Below are 21,433 nucleotides of genomic sequence, written 5' to 3'. Positions count from 1 at the left end.
ACTGTCGTGAAGCTATCGAGCTTCATTCGTTCAGACTTTGAGTGAAATCTTGAACAATCCAATCGTCTGTGACTGGTGGTAGGTCCATTAGTTCCATTTGGAAACGAGATATGAATTCTCTTAACATCTCGTTATCTTTTTATCTTACCTTGAAAAGGTCCGACTTCCTGGTTTTGACCTTTATGGCTCCAGCGTGTGCTTTTACGAAAGAATCTGCAAGCATAGCAAAAGAGTCGATAGAGTTAGATGGTAAATTATGATACCATATCATTGCTCCCTTTGACGGGGTTTCACTGAATATTTTCAATAATATAGATTCGATCTCGTCGTCCTCTAGATCATTCCCTTTAATGGCACATGTGTAAGAGGTAACGTGTTTGTTGGGGTCATCGTTCCATTATATTTAGGAATTTCGGGCACGCAGAACTTCTTGGCGATCGGTTTCGGAGCTGCGCTCGGGGGGAAAGGCTTTCGTACGAATTTTTTGGAATCCAAGCCTTTCAATATCGGTGGTGCCCCCAGGATTTGATCAACCCTGGAGTTATACGTTTTTACTTTTTTGTCATTTTCTTCAATCCTCCTTTCTCGTGACTCTATTCGTTTTGTCAGTTCCTCGAACATCTTAACAATTTCGGGATTAGTCCCCGATTTTTGCTCATTTGACCTCACTACAGTTGGCCCCATTTTATGGGTGACTTCTTAGGGTGGACCGGGCTCGAGCCTGGTTGGTGCCTGGGTTTGGCTCTGCAACTGGGCTATTGCTACTTGTTGAGCTTGCAATATTTCGAAAATCATACGCAAGCGGATTCCGTTTTTCTCAGCATTTTGGGTATTTCGAGCTGCAGATCGAGTTCCACCATGAATGTTATTTTCAGGGTCGGAACGTTGGTTTGCCTCGATAGCCACATGTGAATTAACATCTATTGGCTCTTCGACCCGAATTCTAACGGGATCGACAAATGGCCTTTCATCCCCGGGCGTTAAGTTGTTGTTCTCATCTTGAAGGCTAGCTTCGTTGTCGATAGGTAAGGCCATTAATTGTGAATTCGTTGTTTTCAGCCTGAAATCAAAGATACTTCCAAGAGAAAGTGTAAAATAGTGTGTTTCACAAAGATTCGCACCAAATAACCACTATTATCTTTAGCCCCACAGTGGGCCCCAAACTGTTTACCCGAAAAATGGATAGAGTTAAATTTATACGTAGTTCTAAGGATACGTGGTGTAACTCGGTACAAATCAAAAAAGTAAGTAGAAATATATATCGAATATTGACTGTAAAAAAGGAATGAAATACAAATCAAATTGAGTAGAGAATGATTTATAAACAAGCAAGATGAATCAATGTCAAAGCTCAAAAAGGATAATCCCTGCTATATATCAGTGTAATAATCTTTGAAATATGAGTGTATCAATGTTTGCTCCACTAGATGTTCCATCCTTTTACAGAAATGATCCGTATTCTTAATATAGTGAAAAAATTCTACTTTGGATATAATAAAAAAATACATAGTGGAGATCCCATGATAGATTAATTAATTAGCTTTTCCTTAATTTCCGTCGAGATTCTCTCCCTAAGTGCGGTTGTAACGGCTCTTTGTCTCTAAGCTCGATCTTGGTCGGTCCTGGTATTGGTCGATCTCTGGATCTCGAGCTCGATATTGATTCAAGCTTGATACTAACTGGGCTCGGTACTGATCTGTTTCTGGCTCTTGAGCTCGATAACACTACTTCATATCACAACTCGATATTGATTCGAGTTCAATATTGACTCGAACTCGATATTGATGGATCCCTGAATCTTGAGCTCGATAATCTGACTTTGCTTCTTATTCCGGTGTTACAATGACGACTCTCGGTTTATCATGTTCCAATCTCGACCAACTTACACGTAGGGCAAATTCGGATTTGACCGTATACTATACGTTGATTTAACAAAAATAAAAATTCTCTTTCCTTCTTTATTTTCCCCCCTTTGCTCCCGTGGCAAGATTACTTAGTACATACTGCTAGTTAGGAGTATATGTTAGGAGTATATGTCGTGCATGCTTACATGCATTTTCGAAAGTATATACGTCCTCTTGTCTTTGGCCCTTATTATTCTTTTTTCAATTTTCCATTTTGCGCTTGGCTATGGTATAATAGTGGTAAAAAAACACAAAAAGTAAAAGGGCCACCGCCTTTTACATGCATAATAAAAAGTGAACAATATCAACTCTAAAAATAGAAGATTTAGCAAACCATAAATGGTTACAAGATACTTTCTTGGTGGATAAGAATTAGTTCATATGGAAAATAAAATCTTGAAAAGGAAAAAGGATAATTACTTTTTGGTTTATAGTCTAACAATATATTTATTACACTTACCATTTATAAAATTTCAGAACTAACGGTTTATTCTCTATAAATTCCACCCATCCCCACCACTGCCATTATCTAATAATTCCTCAAACAAATTAAAGAAGTATGTCCTTTTTTCGGTTGCTTTCTTTTTCTTTTTCTTCATCACATTATTAAGGGAAGCCTTGGTGTAGCTGGTAAAGTTGCAGCCATGTGTCGTGGAAATAACCTCTTGCAGAAATGCAGAGTAAGGCTGCGTACAATATACCTTATGATCCGGCCCTTCCCCGGACCCCGCGCATAGCAGAAGCTTAGTGCAGCGGGCTGCTCCTTCATCACATTATTGTTTTCTCAGTTTTCAGCATTCCTTTAGTTCATGTTGTTGGGATAAAGGTCAACTTTCACCACCTTTATAACCTTTTTCATGCAATTTAATAGTTTCTAAAGTATAACCATAATAACCATTACGCCACAGTCTCAAGCAAGTTAGCATGTGTATCGTACGTCACTGTCCATATTGTTCCACTTAAACCCGTCTCAACCTAATATTATGAAAAAAAATTAGTTTAAATTTTTTCAGTATATGCTTCTTTTCTTCTTTATTCTTGCTGTTTTAATGTAAAGTTAATGTAGGTTAATTATGTGTAATGTCATCATTAATCTTTCAACTAAAGTTTGGTGGTTGTGTTACATCTTTTTGGTGCTCCACCAATCAATTGCTATAGCTAGCTTGCTTAGAAATATGTTTTGTGCAACTTGAGATCTCATCATTGAAATAGTATCTTCTTTTTTCCTTTTCATTTGGTCCATCTATGGTTAAGATAGTAGTATAAATTTGGCCAGATGAGTTTCATTTTTCTCATCCATTCATTTAATCCGTTCTTTCTATTTTCTTGAATAGAATCAAAGTTCTGTTTCATAGGAAGAAAAAATGGCAGGCAGTGGTCTTAGCATTAAGGAAAGTTTGGAGGAATCCATTTTGGCTCATCCAGATGAAATTTTGGCTCTCAAGTCAAGGTACATTACTGCATAATGATATTAAGACCTAGAAGCGGATCCAAGATTTTGTTACATTTTTGAAATTATAAGTTTAGAATCTAATATTTGTTATCGCTTGTTTCCTTATTATCTTGCTGTTGTTACTGCCTGTTGCTACTAGTTTCTGTTCATCCTTCCTTGAGCTGAGTTTCTATCGGAAACAACCTCTCTACTCTCAAAGTAGGAATAAGTTATGCGTACACACTACCCTCCCCAGACTCCACTTGTGTAATTTACTGAGTTTGTTGTTGTTGTTGTTGTAATCTAATACTTGTTAGAATTTTACTGATTTTTCACATATATATCTATGACCCATGTCGAAAATACTATAGCTCATGTGCTAAATACATTAGTACCATTGTTTTGTAATTGTTTTGGTTTTGGAACAGGATTGAAACTGAAGGGAAAGGGGTAATGAAACCAGTTGATCTCTTGAACCATTTGGTTTCTGTTACTAGTAAAACAAATGGAGTAAATGTTGTACCTAGTGCACTTGTGGAAGTTCTCAGTTGCAGCCAAGAAGCTGTGATTGTACCACCAAAACTAGCACTAGCTGTACGTCCGAGGCCCGGTGTATGGGAGTACTTGTCACTGAATCTTAAGACAAAGAAAGTGGCTGAATTGAGCATTCCTGAGTACCTTCAATTGAAAGAGAATACTGTTGATGAAAGGTAAAGTAATAGTCTGCGATTTCGCTTTGTGAAATTGAAGTTTTTTGTTTGATTCTTAATGTTTTGTGTATCAATTATGTTACCAGTGGAAACATCTTGGAGTTGGATTTTGAGCCATTTACAACTGTTACAACACCAAAAACACTTTCTGACTCTATTGGCAATGGTTTGGAGTTTCTTAATCGCCACATTGCTTCGAAAATGTTTCTTGATAAGGAGATTGCCAAGTGCCTCCTTGACTTTCTCAGAAACCATAACTACAAAGGAAAGGTAGTAAAAAAAGTGTTTCTTTAAACAAGTTGTATGATTATGTGTGTATTTCTAAATATGTCAATTTGAAAACAGTCATTGATGGTGAAAGAAAGCATTCAAAGCCTGGAGAGTTTCCAACTTGTTCTGAAAAAAGCAGAGGAATATTTGCACACACTGAATCCAGAAACTCCATACTCCAAATTTGAATCCAAGTTTGAAGAGATTGGCTTGGAAAGAGGGTGGGGAAACACCGCTGAACGCGTGCAAGACACCATTAGTCATCTTTTGCATCTCCTTGAGGCTCCTAACGCGTCTTCCTTGGAAAATTTCCTTGGTAGAATCCCATTGGTTTTCAATGTTGTGATTCTCACCCCACATGGTTATTTTGCTCAAGATAATGTCTTGGGCTATCCTGACACTGGTGGCCAGGTTTGTGTCCGATATAACATATCAAGAAATTTTGCATTCTTGATCATGTTCTTTATACCATTTGAACCAACATTCTTTTTTTGGTTGTGAAATGTTGAATAGGTTGTTTACATTCTTGATCAAGTTCCAGCTATGGAGCGTGAGATGCTTCATCGTATGAAGCTTCAAGGACTCGACGATATCATCCCTCGCATCCTTGTTGTAAGTGCCCTTAATTTTCCTGGTTTGGTTTACCTCTAAATGAAATTGATTTTCTGGCTTTCTAACTTTTTTGGATTGATCTTTTTGTTGTTTTATATCAGGTAACTAGGCTGCTGCCTGATGCTGTAGGAACCACTTGTGGCGAGCGGATGGAGAAAGTATATGGGGCAGAACATTCTCATATAATTCGTGTTCCATTTAGAACTGAGAAAGGAATGTTGCGCAAATGGATCTCACGATTCGAAGTCTGGCCATACATGGAAACTTTCACTGAGGTTGGAACATAAAAACAAATAAAAATCATTGGAATGTTCTTCTGCATTTGAAAATGTCTTGCTAACTAAAGACTCATTTTTAAATTAATCATCAGGATGTTGCAGAAGAACTTGTCAAAGAATTGCAAGCTAAACCAGACTTGATAATTGGAAACTACAGTGAGGGAAATCTTGCTGCCTCTTTGCTTGCTAAGAAATTTGGGGCTACTCAGTGTACTATTGCTCATGCCTTGGAAAAAACTAAGTATCCAAACTCTGACCTTAATTGGAAGAAGTTTGATGACAAGTATCATTTCTCAAGTCAGTTCACTGCTGATCTTTTTGCCATGAATCACACTGATTTCATTATCACCAGCACTTTCCAAGAAATTGCTGGAAGGTAAAAGCAAATGCACACCATCATAGTATTTCATATTTTTACCCTAGTTTATACTATTTCCATTTGTCAACTCCAACTTGTTTGGGATTGAACCATAGTTGTTGTTTGTTTATACTATTTCCATTCGCCGACCCCAACTTATTTGGGACTGAGACATAATTGTTGTTATTATTGTTTGTTTGTTTATACTATTTCCATTCTCAGACCCCAACTTCTTTGGGACTGAGCCGTAGATTGTTGTTGTTGTTGTTGTTTGTTTATGCTATTTCCGTTCACCGACCCCAACTTATTTGGGACTGAGGTGTAGAAGTAGTCGTTGTTGTTTGTTTATACGACTTCCAATTGATATTCGAATGTTTTTATTTTTGCAGCAAGAACACTGTAGGACAGTATGAGAGTCATACTGCTTTTACCATGCCTGGATTGTATCGAGTAGTCCATGGAATCAATTCGTTTGATCCAAAGTTCAACATTGTCTCCCCTGGGGCTGATATGTCAATCTACTTCCCTTACACTGAGAAGGAGAAAAGACTAACCAACTTCCACCCGGAAATTGAAGAACTCCTCTACAGTCCTGTTGAGAATAAGGACCACTTGTTAGTCTTCTTTATTTCATTCATTTTTCTACACCTTTTTTTTCAACAGATTGATTGATTGGTTCTTATCAACGTAAACAGATGTGTGTTGAAGGACCAGAACAAGCCAATTCTCTTTACCATGGCAAGGCTAGATCGCGTGAAGAATCTAACAGGGCTCGTGGAATGGTATGCAAAGAATGCAAGGCTAAGGGAGCTCGTTAACCTTGTGGTTGTAGGCGGAGACAGAAGGAAAGAATCCAAAGATTTAGAAGAGCAAGCAGAGATGAAGAAGATGTATGATCTTATCGAAACATACAACCTGAATGGCCAATTCAGGTGGATTTCTTCCCAAATGAATCGTGTGAGGAACGGAGAACTTTATCGATACATTGCAGACACGAGGGGTGCTTTCGTTCAACCAGCATTTTATGAGGCATTTGGTTTGACAGTTGTTGAGTCTATGACTTGTGGTTTGCCAACTTTTGCTACTTGTAATGGTGGACCATTTGAGATTATAGTGAATGGAAAATCTGGTTTCCATATTGATCCTAATCAAGGTGACAAGGCTGCTGATATGTTGGTTAATTTCTTCGAAAAATCTAAAGAAGATCCAAGTTATTGGGATACTATTTCCAAGGGTGGTCTGCAGCGTATTCTTGAAAAGTAAGCTTTTGCATTTGATTAGCACAAGTGTACAACCAAGATTTAACTTATGAACAAACTAAAACTAACCCTTTTTTTATTTTCTTTTGCTAGGTATACATGGCAAATTTATTCACAGAAAGTGATCACATTATCTGGGATTTATGGATTCTGGAAATATGCAACCAAGAATGACAAAGTTGCTAGTGCGAAGAAGCGCTATCTTGAAATGTTTTATGAATTTGGGTTTAAGAAATCAGTAAGTGTCACTTCTGTATTTTGTTTGAGCTTGTTTGTAAAGTTTGGCAATCTTCTGCTAATTTGTACTATATTTGTTGACTTGTGCATTTCAGGCTGAGAAAGTTCCATTGGCTATTGATGAATAGTTGAAGAGGCAAAAGCATCAACAAGAAGATGGAACACATAATGAAGGAGAGATTGTTGTTTTTGAATTTTTTTTTAAATCTTTTGCATTCTGAATGCAATTCCTTGTCCTAAATGCCCTTTCAATGGAGGGTTTTATCTTTCATGTTTTGTTTGAACTTTTGGGGAACAATGTTGCAACTTGTGCTTTTTTGATTAATGAAAGTCTAAATTTCTACTTAATTCATGCATTATTGCTTCCTGCCTTCCTTTTTTTTTTAAATCTCAAAAAGCCAGTAATTATAGTTTTGGCCAAAAGCATCAATAATACCATGAATTAGAGAAACTCTATATCTTAGACGAATCACAACACCACAAACTACAATGATATAAATCTCTAAAACGAACTGTAATTAAAGATTATATCAATAATATTTCCTTGCTTCTAGTAGCAAGAAGTAGTCGCCTCTCTACCTCTAATATGTATCTAGTATCTACAGCTTGTTGAAAAGACATGCCTTTCTCTAAGAAAAACTATATTTTCAAGATGAAAAAGACGAGTATATGAAGTTGAAAAAGAGTATTTGGAACTTGAAAGTCGAATTTGTGTTCGGACAATGATTAGACTAGGAAAAATAGTTGAAGTTTTTGCAGTATTTTCCACTTGAAATACACTTCAAACAAATTATTCAACCTCAAATTCTCTATTACAAATTGAAGTTAAGACAGTGGACCAAATTAATATAAAAACAAACATAAATTTGGAAATAATGAGGATATCCTAATATATTCTCATTTGTGGCTTCGCACACATTTCTGTTCTATTAACTAATCCTGTTCTTACATGAGTAGCATGTGAAAAATCAGTGCCGGACAATGATTTACATATAATAGGTGTAGGGCCATAATTAAATTCTGATAGACAGGGTAAAGTGGAAACACTTGATGCTGTGTACTTCATACAAGAAGTTTGATTCACATCATTATACTCGATAAAAAGAATGAATCTAAAATTTAAAATTGGCAGGAAAGGAAAAAGACTTTAGAGATGGAATAACTTTTTCTTCCTGATTGCAGAACTTCAGTGGTAAATGATCTCTATATCTTTCTTTGCAGTCGAAAAGAACAACTTACATGTACAGGTGGTATAAGGTGGGAAAAGATGTTTCTTGAAATTCCCATTTACACTTTTTACTTTGCTACAAAATTTGCCTCATTTGTACAATCATAACAACATAAGTTTACTTAAGGAGACGCTTCCTGGTAACGTCCACTGCTACAGTCATTGCTTCAAGCACAACAATCTCAGCCGCGTGTTCCAGTATAAGCAAGCCTGACTATGTGCCGAAGAAGTGGCAAAAGCAACCAACATTTCCAGCTTGCTTAACGATGCAGGTTGTATTGGCTACACGTTTTAACCAATCTTGCCAATAATAGATAGTTACATACATGTTTATTCCTTGATTTTTCTGGCTGTATTCTTCCTACGAAGAGGCTCCCCGGGGTACAGAAGTATTGCCAGTGACAAAGCAAAGGCAAAACCAACTACTCCACTAAATGGTTGAGCTGGATAAGAACCCGTGAACCATGGAGGGAACTTTGGTTGATAAGTCAAGAAACCCCCAGTGTGTAAGATATAACTAGAAGCCAGTATCCCTGAACGCAGCCCAATTGGAAGGAAGAGGCTTCCTTGGCTTCTTTGCCGAACACCAGCAAGAGTCAGTGACAATAGCCACAAACCAGGCACTGCCCATGGTGACCTGAAAAGCAATTTTAGAGTATGAAACAAACTCACCTTGCTGGAATTTCATTTGCATATAGTATTAAGAAAAAGCAATCAATCCAACAGAATAAAAGTTTTTGGGGTGGGAAGAGCGGGTACATCCGAAGAGGCAAGATAGACAGGAGGCACATGTATAAAGACAAGAGAGCACTAAACAGAATTAAGCAAATACAGGGAAAATATTCTCAGGAAACCCTAATTCAACCATTCAATTATTCATAAGTTTCGAAAGACAGAAATTGGCAGCTCGAAGGGCAAGTAACCTAAAAACTCAGGATACGTAGATCAAAGCCCGAGTGAATAAGCAGATCAAGAATGAGGGCGCACCTTTACCTTATTAAAAAAAAAAAAAAAAAAGGAATGAGGGCGCACCTTTGAAACAAAGCAAACGCAAGTCCAGAAACTATGATTCCACGATAATATCCCAGGTCAACAGCAATTTCATCAGGCAACCATGACCTGAAAAGAAGTTCCTCAACAGTGGCAATGCCTGTTGCAGTTGCAAGTCCTTGAACAAATAAAACAAACATCCGACCATACACCTTTAACCAGGTTAAAGCTGCTGACGAGGTTGGAGGAGCCACAGGCAAACAGAAATGGGCACAGCCAATTAAGGAGTTCACAGAATGTATTAGTAAAACAAGAACAATTCCTCCAAATAAACCTTTCAGATAATTCTGGCCCTGCAAGAAAGGCAGGCAGCATCTGAGTAATGCAAGTTAAAATGGATTTTCCTTCAAAGCTTCAAATTTGTAACGTAGAGAAATACTAACATTCAAGGCTAAAATCATAAATTGATACTTGAAGAATGTCATTATAGCCCATATTATGGTCTCACAATTAAGGCGAAAAGCAGAAAATGAGGGACAACGTGAAACTCTCCCTCATCCAATCCCTGTTAGCCTGTTACCATGGACACAAAAGGGAAAGAGAAAGAAAAAGAATTGTCTTGATGGAAACATTATTGCTAAAGATATGGTTTCTTTGCTGAATATGATGAAAACCATGGAAGTGTACATTACATCAAATATCTGGTCCAGATTCTTTCCTAGAGTGATATGCTTCATTGCATTCCAACAAAAAGAGAGGGAATTGGATCTTGCATCCATGAAGGGGTGGCAAAATTAGCCCATGAAGGGGAACTGGGCACATTTTCATGGAATGTCAAGTTTGGGCACAATAGCCCATCTAAAATTTGGGCTGATTTGGGCTTAATATGCAGCCCAAATTGACCCATCAGAAAACTTATCAAAATATTTTAAGTTTTTTTTTATATGGTCATAATAAAAGGAAAAAGGTTATATTCCTTTTGTTTAGTACTCCAATTACACAAATTATAAATACAAACAAAAAAATTAAAAACTTAGTTATAGTCGGGCCGGTTGGACTATGACACATTGTTTAGCCCATATTGACCCAACCCATTTAGTTGAGGAAATGAAAGGCCGGTTAACATGCTGAAGAAAACGCCATATAGACTAAATGGGTATAGCGCAGGTCCTTTACTGTGTTACTGTATTACCAATATCAGACATTGTTGAAGTAAAGACAGAACCGGCTACTGATCTTCCAGCAAGGTGCTTCCTCAAGAAGTTGTCCCTTTATCAACTTTAAAGCACTAGTTGACTTTGACAAAAAAATAAAAAACGTTTACCTTCTGCATTGATGTCATATCTATCCCATACTGCTCAAGCGGATTCTCATAGCCACGAATCCTTTTGCCCCATAAAGTAACTAGTAAGAAAATAGACATGTAGAGGCCAACAATGCAAACGAGCTCAGCAGTCCTGGATGGCTTCTGTGTTGTCCACCTTTGCACAAGTGTGAGCAGCAACGGAACGACCACCGGTGACCATAAAACAAGCACCATACCTGCAAAAGCAAGAATCCTGGTGCAAGTTCCAGAGTCAAAGCAACATCAATATAAGGTGATGAAAGAATGTCAAGCTGAGTGACAAATAACAGAGAGCTCAGTCTTAAAACTTGTTGACACATAGCTAAAATCTGCTGAACAGATGATTGAAGGCACCATTGACTCTACTCACGAAAGTAACATGTCAGTGACCTCACACTCTTGAAAAGAAACTGCGACCCTGTAATTTCTTAAATTATAGGGGCATGTCTAACAAGGGATATGAAGCTTGCCTAATAGAAAAAGCATGCTTGAAAGAGGTTCTGAGGTAAACGGCATCTCAAGATTAGCCGCACCATCCCAATGGTGATATTGAAGATCTGTAAAGAAACAGCTGCATCGCAGCTTTTTTAAAATGCAATAAGTGCATTGTGCTGGTTTATTTTACATTTTAAGAGTAGTGGTTTCTGATGCATAAATTAGTAGAATAATTTTATAAAAACCACCCCTCCCCCAAAAACCCACCAAAAAGAATGAAAAAGATCGTCAAAGAGCTGCTGCTCACTAGGGATGCCAAATGAACATATATGGTCAACAAACGGAAGTCCAGAAGGTAAACTACTTAACTACCTGGCCCAATACCCCTGGAGATTCCTAAGACAAAAAGAGCAACTATGAAGAACAAGAACTAAATTGATGAAGAAGGCCGTTTGATAAATTTAAAATCAAATCTGAAGGTGAATGTCAGGGACTAGAAGTTTCTTCATTCATGTTTCCATCCAGACTAAAGAAAGAGGTAAAAGTATGGCAGAAGCCATGAAAGGGTAATCACTAAAGTAATCCGTTCACTAATGCAAAATGGAGGTATCTATTCCATGCGGGTTAAATTCACCCACCAATGCCAATAACTACTGGAAACGGTCTAAATTTGGCCTATGATCAGTTTAACACAGCAATCTTAGTATCTAATCATGTAGAAGAGTAAGAAGAAGAAATAAACAGCGGATGTATGATGATGTCTGTGAGAATGCATGGGAGAAAAATCTCTTATTAACAATGATACAATGAGCCATATATATAATACATATTCTACTTCTACTACATATGGGATTAGGACATATTCTACTCCTACTACATATGGGATTAGGATATATTCTACTCCTATTATATATGGGACTTGGATTATTTATACATAACTATCTAACACTCCCCCTCAAGCCGGTGCATACAAATCATATGTACCGAGCTTGTTACATATGTAACTAATATGAGGACTAGTGAAAGACTTGGTGAAAATATCTGTAAGTTGATCATTTGACATACAAGGCCACTAGACTCCCCTGAGCAACAATTCCCCACTCCTTTAGCTAACTCAAACTTTTCTGGGAATCACTGTTCACGCAGGAAAAAGTGCATTGTTCACGCTAATGAGGGGATAACGCAAATCAATCTTGAGTCGTCAACCGGAAAGATGCACGGTGACTGACTTTTCTATTCCAATGGGACTGGAATGTCTGGGGTTTGGTCGCACAAGGGTTTCAGATCTGATGGTGGTACTGGTATATGCACAGTACCACTGTACCAGTGATGAACCCCGGGAACAAGAGGAAGTTGCCGGAAAATTGCACGGCGAGATCTTTCTTCCCGGATGTCGCTGGAATGACACACAACGATAATTTTCTCACTGAAGCTTTGATACCATGTGAGAATGCATGGGAGAAAAATCTATTATTAACAATGATACAATGAGCCATATATATAATACATATTCTACTCCTACTACATTGGGACTTGGATTATTTACACATAACTATCTAACAATATCTTGCCTTTCTTAGAAAAGATGTCGCCTTATCCTGAAACTTACCTTTAGCTAGTTTTCCGTAAAAGATTCAAATTATTTCCTTTTACAAAAATTGTTTCCTTTATTCACAAAATTAACACATACTACAGAGCACATCGAGCATTGGGAGATGGGTTTGGCTTCAAAACAAATACTTTGTCAACATTTGTAGTTAATTCTTTCATCCAGCACCTAGAACATAGATAAATGACGCAATACTTCATATCATAGTAAAATGACGCAATACCTTACCTCTGGGCCAAAGGACGTTCAGCAATGCGCAGAAACGAGATGAGCTTGTCAGTTAGATTAATAGCACCTCGTACACCACCCCAAAGCAATGCAACTTTTGCGACCAATTTCAGAATGCCACCCTTCTGTCCCAATTCTGCCAACATTGCCACCAACCTATTAAAATAAAAAGAGGATTTCAACTGGTTTCAATAATAACTTGAAGTTTAAAAAAAAAAAAAGGGCATGCTGTAAAGATTATAAGACCTTTCTTGATCCACTGCACCATCTTTTTTCATAGGCACCACAGGACCAGCTACAGACATGGCTTTTTCAGCAAGGCTTGTGACTATGTTATTGTGAGATTTATCATTTGATTCCTCATCAAGCTTGCCCACTTCCTTGCTTTGATTTTTCTCATCCTCGAAAGGCTTGGGAGAATTCGCAAATGTTTCAGCATCCTTTAAGCACATTCGTGCGAAATATTAGAAGAGTTCATATAGAAAAAATTGACACAGATAAATTAAGAATTGGGCAGTATAAATTCATAACATTTCTTTATCTGTAAAGTGTGAACTAATAATCCCCCCCACCCCCCCACCCCACCCAAAAAAAATAAAAAAATTAAGTGTATGAACAAGAAACAAGCCAGTTCAATTTAGGATTCCACTGAATTCTTGCCCAAAATATCCATTGCATTCTGCTCAAGAAGAAGGTAAATTGTGGTCTCTTTAGGCCATTAACAACGATGAAGAAGTAGATGGATATGTCCCTAGTTCACGAGTTCACACTCCACCATATAGAGGCTATGGTTAATGCCCTCCCAATCCTTTTCCGGGGTAAATAAGGTGAATCGTGAAGAAATGCATTGTCTTCCTTGTCAAAGCAAGATATTCAATTGTAAGTTCTGGTCAATCTCTACAGCAAAATGGTGGAAAAGTAGTTTTTAGATTTCCCAAAATGCATGAGATTCATACATGCCAAGAACTAGCCTAGATGGATAATGCAAAGAAGGTGATAGCTTATTATATTGAATAATAAGCAAGGTTGTCCAGTTGTTGCAACCCGCTCTAAGTACTACTATCAGCCAACCTTTTGACTTTTACCTGTTGATGGACAAGGAATGCCGATGCTCCGAGGGCTGCCGTAACAGCTCCAACCATAATATATTTTCTGTCTGAATTTTCTGAATCAGCTGCTCCCTCAACTTGGCAAAGTGGACTTTGCAATCCATAGACTTGTTTATCAGGATGCTTTTCATCAATCTGCTTGTTGTCTGTTTGAATAGAATTTACTTTCCCTAGTTCACTTATTTCATCAAGGACCAACTCTTTGCTTTGGCCGCTACTGTCTACTGCATCTACATCAAAAAACTTTCTCAAAGCAGCCAGGCTGCAGCCTACAATAACTCCAACAGGTAATACCCTTCTCAAGTAACTAGTTCCCTGAACTGCTGATGAAATAGCATGCACAATATGCTCTGCCTGAAGCGTACCCACTTTCTCTGAAGTACGGTTCTTACTCTTGATAAATGAAACAAGCTCCTCTCCATGCCCTACAGCCTGAGAGATAGCATTTGCAACATGTTCCAGTTCACTGAAGAGTTTGGGCTGCATTTCCTTCATGTCCGCAGCACTTACTTTTCTTCCAACTTCGACCTTTATAGCATCCACTATAATATTTCTGAAAAATAAAGCAGATCCATTTGCGGTGTCATTATCAACTTCAACATTCTCATTAGAGTTGTTTAACGTCACACATTCTTCATCAGGATCCTGGATTTCATTGTCAAATATCACATAAGATGGCTCAATAACATTATCCATATTAGTTGTTTCCCGAAGCGAATCATGCTGCATCTCCACATGAATTCTGTCATCTCCTGCAACTTCATCAGCTAAATCACTGTTACTTCCAGTCTGCTCCAAAAGTTTCCATTGTCCTTCTTCTGGGAAGTAGTCGAGAAACAAAGCTGTTGTGGTGTCTAAATCTAGTGGTTTGGTTATCACAGTCTTTGAACTTAAATAGTTTCGAAGATATTCTTTGTAAAGTGGATCTCCATAGGAATTGATAGACATGTAGACAGGAACAGTTTTTTGAATGTAATCCAAAGACCTAAGTGAATCCACTGCAGGATCTCCATTGACAATTTTTTTTCTCCTCTGATCACTTTCTGCGTGGCTTTCTCCACTAATTTCCTGAAAATTGACGGTATCACTTTGAACTTCACCAAATACAGTGGCATCTGTTCTGTATTTTTCTTGGGAAGGTGAGCATACTTTGCTCTTCTCAACATCATCTAATTCTTGGTTATCAACTGTAGGGTGATTGTTTGAGATGGAGCTAGTATTTTGATCAAGAACCTTGTCTCTGTCCTTAAGTCCATTTTCTCCGTCCCCATTCTTGATTTCACTTTTCTTAAGTCCATCTTTATCATCTCCATTATTGATTTCACTTTCCTTGTTTCTTTCCCCTTCCAACTGAGTGATCATATCTTCAAGTACATGAAATACACTATTAACTGCTACCTGAGTTGAATCATCAATTCCAGTCAGGGTATCCAATGCTTGAGAAACATCAAAACTTGGTGCATTAGGAATAATTTGATTTGATTCAGTCTGCATACTTCTTTCTTCTCTTTTGACAGTATCAGAAACTTCGTTTTCCAGTACGTTGGTCTCTGAAGGGGATGCCGCAAATGATATGTTATCCTCTGTCTGGGTGGCAGATGTTTCCTTATTCGGATCACTAGAAATATCATCATTTTTTTCTTCCTTTTGTTGGGTAGAGATCTCTTCTTTCAAGTCCGCCTGACGTTTCCCACCATCATGCTGTACTTTGGATTGCTCGGCAATCACTTTCTCAGTGCCACCATCCACTTCAGGCGCACTTGAACTCTCAAGTTTAGCTCCAGCTTTTGACTCATTTTCCCTGTAATCAGAAGTTAGGGCAGTGTTTTCTTCAGAAAGATTTGCACTTTGATTACTCTCCACATCGTTTCTATCCTTCTTATCTAAAGCAGGAACTTCACTACCATGGCTACTCATTTCTTGAGACTGACTTGTATCTACAGATTTTTGCGCGTTCTCCAACAACTCAGGTTCTGAAACTAGGTCTTGAGAATGCTTTTCTGTGCTAGAGCCGTCATTATTAAATTCTTCTGAAAAATCACCAGCCCTCTTCTTCCCATCTGATAAGTGAGGAGTTTCACTTCCACCTTCTATACTTGAAAATCCTCCATCCTTTTCTATCTTTGACTTTACTCTAGATGTCAAGTTTGGAATATGTCCAAGATTTAGTAGTCCATCAATTTTGAGATTTGAACCGTGATTGTGCAAAATTCCAGATACAGCAGTTGTGAGCTTTCCACGAACATCATCAGGTACGGCATCTTGCAAAGCTTTCATTATTGTCTCCCCTTGACCGACAGCCGTCAGGACCTGCCACAGTTTAAACAGGTAAAGTCTAGAACATATAGCAGTTATATAGCCTATCCAATGAGTAGAGTTGGCTCAGTTTACCTCCAAAAGAAAAAAGCAAACTGTTTTCAACAAATTACCAAAAGTCATAAGGTAACAGATAAGAAGTACCTTCTTCTTCTGTTCTTCTGTTAGTGTATCAGGCATTGTCACATCAAGCATATTCATAACTAGTTCTGCAGCCTGTAACATGCCTCTTTCACCATCGACAGGACTTCCAGCCTCCTCTCCTCCTGATTCTGCATCAGCAGCACTACCATTTTGTAAGGTGCTAAAGGTCTCTTGTAGCTTCTCTGTGCTCCGAAGTTCTTTTCCTGAATCTCTTCCAAATCTCGCAGCGGTATCTCCTCCTTCAAATATTTGCAGTGAAGGATCTAAGGAGTAACCATCTAAAGCATCTGAGTTAGGAAGATCCAAGAGCTTGTTTGATCTAAAACTTGGATAAGATGGTTCACGCACAAGAGTAAGACCCTTGGATGGATTAATGGTAACATCAACATCTTTCAGAAGAGGATGACGACCCTTCAAAAGTCCGAGCTCTGCAGCTGTGAGCCACTGCAGACGAATTTTGGGAACCAAAATAAATAGGGAGTATGGAGGAGAAAAAATGAAACCATGACAGATAACAGTCACGATCCTCACCTCAATAGTAAGATGCTGGCACCAAGTTAGCGTTGATCTGCCATTTGTCGTTTCATCATGTGGAAAATAAGAGCACAACAGTAGGCTTGTATATGGATTTTCTGCTATCGAACTGCGTGGAACAGAGAACAAGGGAACTGACCCTTCATCGCTCTGAAAAATCAATGAAACCAAGAAGTTCACGATTTGTCCCAATTTATAATCAATTTTCAGGACAATGCACATAGAATAAAACATGTTGAAACTTGAAAATTAGTTCTGGATACAGATATTTAACTATACTATTTCTGATTGCAGCTGTTAACCAATTTCAAGCCTGCAGGTGCTCTCTTGAAAGAGTGAAGCAACACCGTCTTTTGCATTTTATTGACATCAGACCACGACGGTTTAAAATTATCATGGAAGGACCACAAAAGATCTAGGTTGCTCGGACTCGGGTGTGGGTGTCCGATACGGATGCGGATCTAGAGGTCACATCCTTCATGATCTAAATTTAAAGATTCGAGGGTACGGATCCAGGTACGGATACGGGTGCGGTAATTCGGCTAAAAATAATTCAATTATTTAAAAATAGAGTTATAAAATTATGTTTAAATTATGAGACATTATGTGGAAAACTTACAAGGTATTCCGAGAAGGAGAAAATATTGAACAAGAGTAGAATTTTAGAAGGAGATAAAAGGAAAAATACTGACATAGAAATATACAAGGTATTCCATTTTCTTCCATATCACCCTAACTTTTGATTTGCTTTCAAAAATCATTGTATCTGTCCCAAATTTCTCCGTTGATTTTGGTCAAAGTACCCAAAATCGGTTGACCAGATCCGACACGGATCCCACACCCATACCCACACCCACGTCGTGTCGACACGGGTGCGGCACTGAAAGTGAAGAGTCCGAGCAACTTAGCAAAAGATTGTAGCCTCCAAGAAAATTTAACTTTTCAGAGCATTGTCCATTTCCAATTACATTCTTCCCTTTACTTTCATATACAGGGGGTCAAAATAAGCATGCATGCTTCACAGCCTTATTTAAGCATTGTCCATTTTCTCCTTTTTTTTTCCAATAAACTTCTCTTCATCTTACTACTATATGTCTGTCACACTGTTTCCCAATAGAATATTTTTTCCTTGCTATTCTTCCTTAAACACCTTGATTGTTCTTTCACATTCTGCAACTCACACTATTCCTTGTGACCTTCAAAGTTTCAACCAGTGTTTTATCTGTAATATCAAGGGAAAACGAGGTGCTTTGAACATTGACCCAAAAAAAGAGGTGCTTCGAACATCAATAGCTTCTGATCTTGGAAGTTCAAATGTTTGCTCACAGGAGACTCAAAACTCCTCAATGTCATCCAGGTATATCATCTCCTTAGCTAATTGAGCTGAAACTTGAGATGAAGATTCTGCAGCTCCTCTCCTTGTATTTCTCCCCAAAGTAAAGCAATTAGTTTTCTTAGAATCCCTTTAAAATACAGGCTCAAGACTAGAAATTGGGTTGGGATGAATAACTAAGCATAGCAGAATTTGGAACTATCAAGCTGTTCACTGAAGCTATTCGAAGTGTGTTGACAAAAATGTTGACAGTGCTGCAGGGAGCAGGTCTTGGTAAGAACAAACATCATGGTGGTCTTTGATAACAACTAAGAAGCAAAAGGTCGTTGGTATGGAAGGGGAGGGGTATTCAGATAAAACTTAAAGAAATCAGATTGGATGGACAGAAGTGTCCTATGTTGCTCGGACTCTCCGAAAATGTTTCCAGATCCTCCAAAAGTAGTGTATTTTTGGAGGATCGACACGGGTGCCGCCGCATTTTGGAGAATCTGCGGTAATATAGGTTTTTGGTCAATTCCTCTAAAAAGCAAAATGGCCTTTCAAAACATTACCTGGATAAAAAGAAGAGGAATCTTTACTTTGCCAACCACATCCCTTGTACTGGATTTTGCATAGAAATCTTCGATAGAATTAAATCCATAAGATACCATTGATATTGCTTTCTCAAAGTCCCGAACAGATGTCGCGAAAAGAGCATTTTCAACATCAAAGCCTTTTCCATGACCTTGAAAGAGTTCCTGCATGCATCTTATAAATGTTAAAGAGTTGTCAAGCTTCTATGGAACTCTTAAACATAGGGCAACAACGTTCAGAGCACTGCCTCGTACAACAAGCTGAACATGATCGAAAGGCCATGAAACATGCGTCAAATGAAAACTCGTTAATCCTACAGTGACAGCTTTATGTAAAGGCAGAGTCTCTACCTTGTTCGATTGCAATATATCTACTAAGCCACGTGTGAGCTTTTGGTCCACAGCAATGTGACAAGGCGTGGCTCTTGTTGCCTCCTCTAGGTCAAAAGGATTGTTTATGCAAGTAGCAGCTGTAAGAGGTGTTTTTTCTCCAACTTCAGCCAGATACTTTGTCAACATGTTGGCTCCATAACCCCAGCCCACACTCATTATTGTTGACCACGGCCTTTTCTTGTTGATAAATTGGACGGCTGTGGAGATATCATCGCTGTCAGCAGCTGTAAATAACCTACATAAATAAAGTAGTCATCTGTTCTTCCATTAGCTTATTACAAGAGACATGCTGAATGGCCATAACTAGAAGCAACTATTTTTTAACTATCCCGAAGCTAAACCACATGATTGGCATTTAAATCACTGATTTGTTCGATCAATTTAAAAAAGAGAAGGACTTATCTCCTTTCTAAACTACATACGGATACAGGATTTGGACTTTATAGGTTTGAGTTCGGGATTCATCCACAGTCTTTTGGTGGGTTCAAAAAGTATTATTTGTACTTATCTAGTGAATTTTTTAATCAGATATACAGGGGCGGAGCCAAAGTTGTTCTGAAGAACCCATAACATCTACTTCCTCCGTTTAAAAAAGAATGAAACTATTTCCTTTTTCGTCAATTTTAAAAAAATAACCCCTTTCTAAATTTGGAAAGAATGTAACCTTAAACTTCTCATTTTACCCTTAATGAGACAATTTATAGCCACATAAATATCTATGTATTGTTTTGGACCACAAGTTTCAAAAGTTTCTCTTTTTCTTGAACTTTGCACCCAGTCAAATAGGTTCATACAAATTGAAATGGAAGGTGTACACTACATCCACCCCTGTTCTAAACTAATAAGTTTTGCACACAACGGTAAGTAGGAAAAGGCTATCAAGAGTGCTAAGTAAAACCTACAATACTCCTTTCTTATTTTGACAACAAGCTATTGTTACACATAAATTGTCTGTAACAGCACCTAGTTAGTTCGGATGAGAGAAACGGAAATAGTTCTGCATTCAGTTCATAACAGGATGGTAATGCAAAATCAGCTGCATTTAAAAGAACCAAAGGAGGAACAATATAAGTACAAACACATGATTACTAGTAGTTGAACGAGATTGCAATTTCTCACCGCGCAGTAGTCAACGGCGAACCAGCACAACCTCTAGGATTCATGACAAGAGGGAAACATCCTCTCCTTAAACTCTCAACAACAAATGCTCTAATATTCTTATTCATACTTCCCTCAGTTGTTCCCGGTACAATCACAATAGCAGAATCCAATCCATATTCTTCTTCCAAATCCAAATTCGCTGGCCAATCAAGCGACACGACTCCTCCATCCTCCGTACTCAAACATACTCTCTGATACACCAACTTCTCATCATCACAAGTACTCTCATAATCATCCCTCACCTGAATTTTCCCACTATTTAGCCTCACAAAATGCCTGTCTTCCGTCACAAGCCTCTCGTTCACCTCCTCCATAAGTTCACTATCCCGAAACGAAATTGACGGACAACGTAGAACTACAAACCGATTAAACGGCGTCGGACTAGTGAATAAGATCCATTCTCCGAGGTCCGAAACAGAAGTTTCTAGAAGTTTTACTGACTTTTGCGATTGAGACAAGTGAAGAGCAAAACCAGAGATAAAACCTAGGGCTGGAGCAATTAAATCGAGTGAATTTACAGAAGGAAATTGAGAAACTATGTTTTGAAATAGATTTTCTAATGGCATAGGATTTAAATTCCGAATTGCGAGAACCGTATGATGATGATTCCGTTTCAACTTCCGATGCTTCCATCGGCGATGAAGTATTGTTCTTCTACTGCGAACACTGAGATTTCTCTGAAACGTTGAAGGAAAGTGAAAATAACTGCTACTACAGGAAAAGCTCATCGAATGTTCGTCGCATATACACAAAAATTGGATCTTCTGGATTGAAATTTGGGGATGATGAGCTTGGTGTTGAAGGTGGAAGTAGAAAGCTCGAGAAGCAGAAAAGAGAAGGAGAAATCGGACGGTGGAGAATAACGGAATGGGAAAGTGAAAATGAGGGCTCGTGGGCCAAAATTTTGGGAGTTCGGTTACGGTTAAAAATGGAGTCGGTGGGACCCGCTTCACCACAGAGCGCGCGAAAGGACCCT

The 21,433-nt window shown here is 38.3% G+C and overlaps 2 protein-coding genes across 6 annotated transcripts; one reads left to right on the top strand and one right to left on the bottom strand.

Moving 5' to 3' along the window:
- The first annotated feature begins 3,192 nt into the window (after positions 1-3,192).
- Positions 3,193-7,408, top strand: LOC104116323 (sucrose synthase-like). Its single transcript, XM_009627150.3, has 11 exons — positions 3,193-3,354; positions 3,765-4,046; positions 4,133-4,316; positions 4,392-4,727; positions 4,830-4,928; positions 5,030-5,203; positions 5,299-5,582; positions 5,954-6,178; positions 6,260-6,823; positions 6,917-7,061; positions 7,156-7,408. The coding sequence occupies exons 1-11, from the start codon at positions 3,269-3,271 to the stop codon at positions 7,186-7,188; spliced, it is 2,412 nt and encodes an 803-aa protein (XP_009625445.1). The 5' UTR covers positions 3,193-3,268; the 3' UTR covers positions 7,189-7,408.
- An 806-nt stretch (positions 7,409-8,214) lies between these two features.
- LOC104116322 (uncharacterized) lies at positions 8,215-21,362 on the bottom strand. 5 transcript variants are annotated; one of them, XM_009627145.3, is made up of 11 exons: positions 20,416-21,361; positions 19,255-19,531; positions 18,883-19,068; positions 16,996-17,148; positions 16,465-16,908; positions 13,981-16,314; positions 13,142-13,335; positions 12,896-13,051; positions 10,603-10,837; positions 9,321-9,631; positions 8,215-8,925 (listed from the first exon to the last, which is right to left on the bottom strand). In XM_009627145.3, exons 1-11 carry the CDS (start codon positions 21,183-21,185, stop codon positions 8,619-8,621), a joined length of 5,367 nt encoding a protein of 1,788 aa, XP_009625440.1. In that variant the 5' UTR covers positions 21,186-21,361; the 3' UTR covers positions 8,215-8,618. The 5 variants fall into 5 exon arrangements, with proteins under 5 accessions (XP_009625440.1, XP_018633241.1, XP_009625443.1 ...); XM_018777725.3 differs by having other exon boundaries at positions 19,255-19,552; positions 20,416-20,553; XM_009627148.4 differs by lacking the exon at positions 20,416-21,361 and having other exon boundaries at positions 18,883-19,078; positions 19,255-19,383.
- Between the last annotated feature and the right edge of the window lie 71 nt (positions 21,363-21,433).

This window comes from Nicotiana tomentosiformis, chromosome 7 (genome assembly GCF_000390325.3).
Source record: "Nicotiana tomentosiformis chromosome 7, ASM39032v3, whole genome shotgun sequence".
NCBI classification, from domain to species: domain Eukaryota; kingdom Viridiplantae; phylum Streptophyta; class Magnoliopsida; order Solanales; family Solanaceae; genus Nicotiana; species Nicotiana tomentosiformis.
Note: the sequence above shows the minus strand (reverse complement) of the source record. Positions and strands in the feature narration are given on the sequence as shown.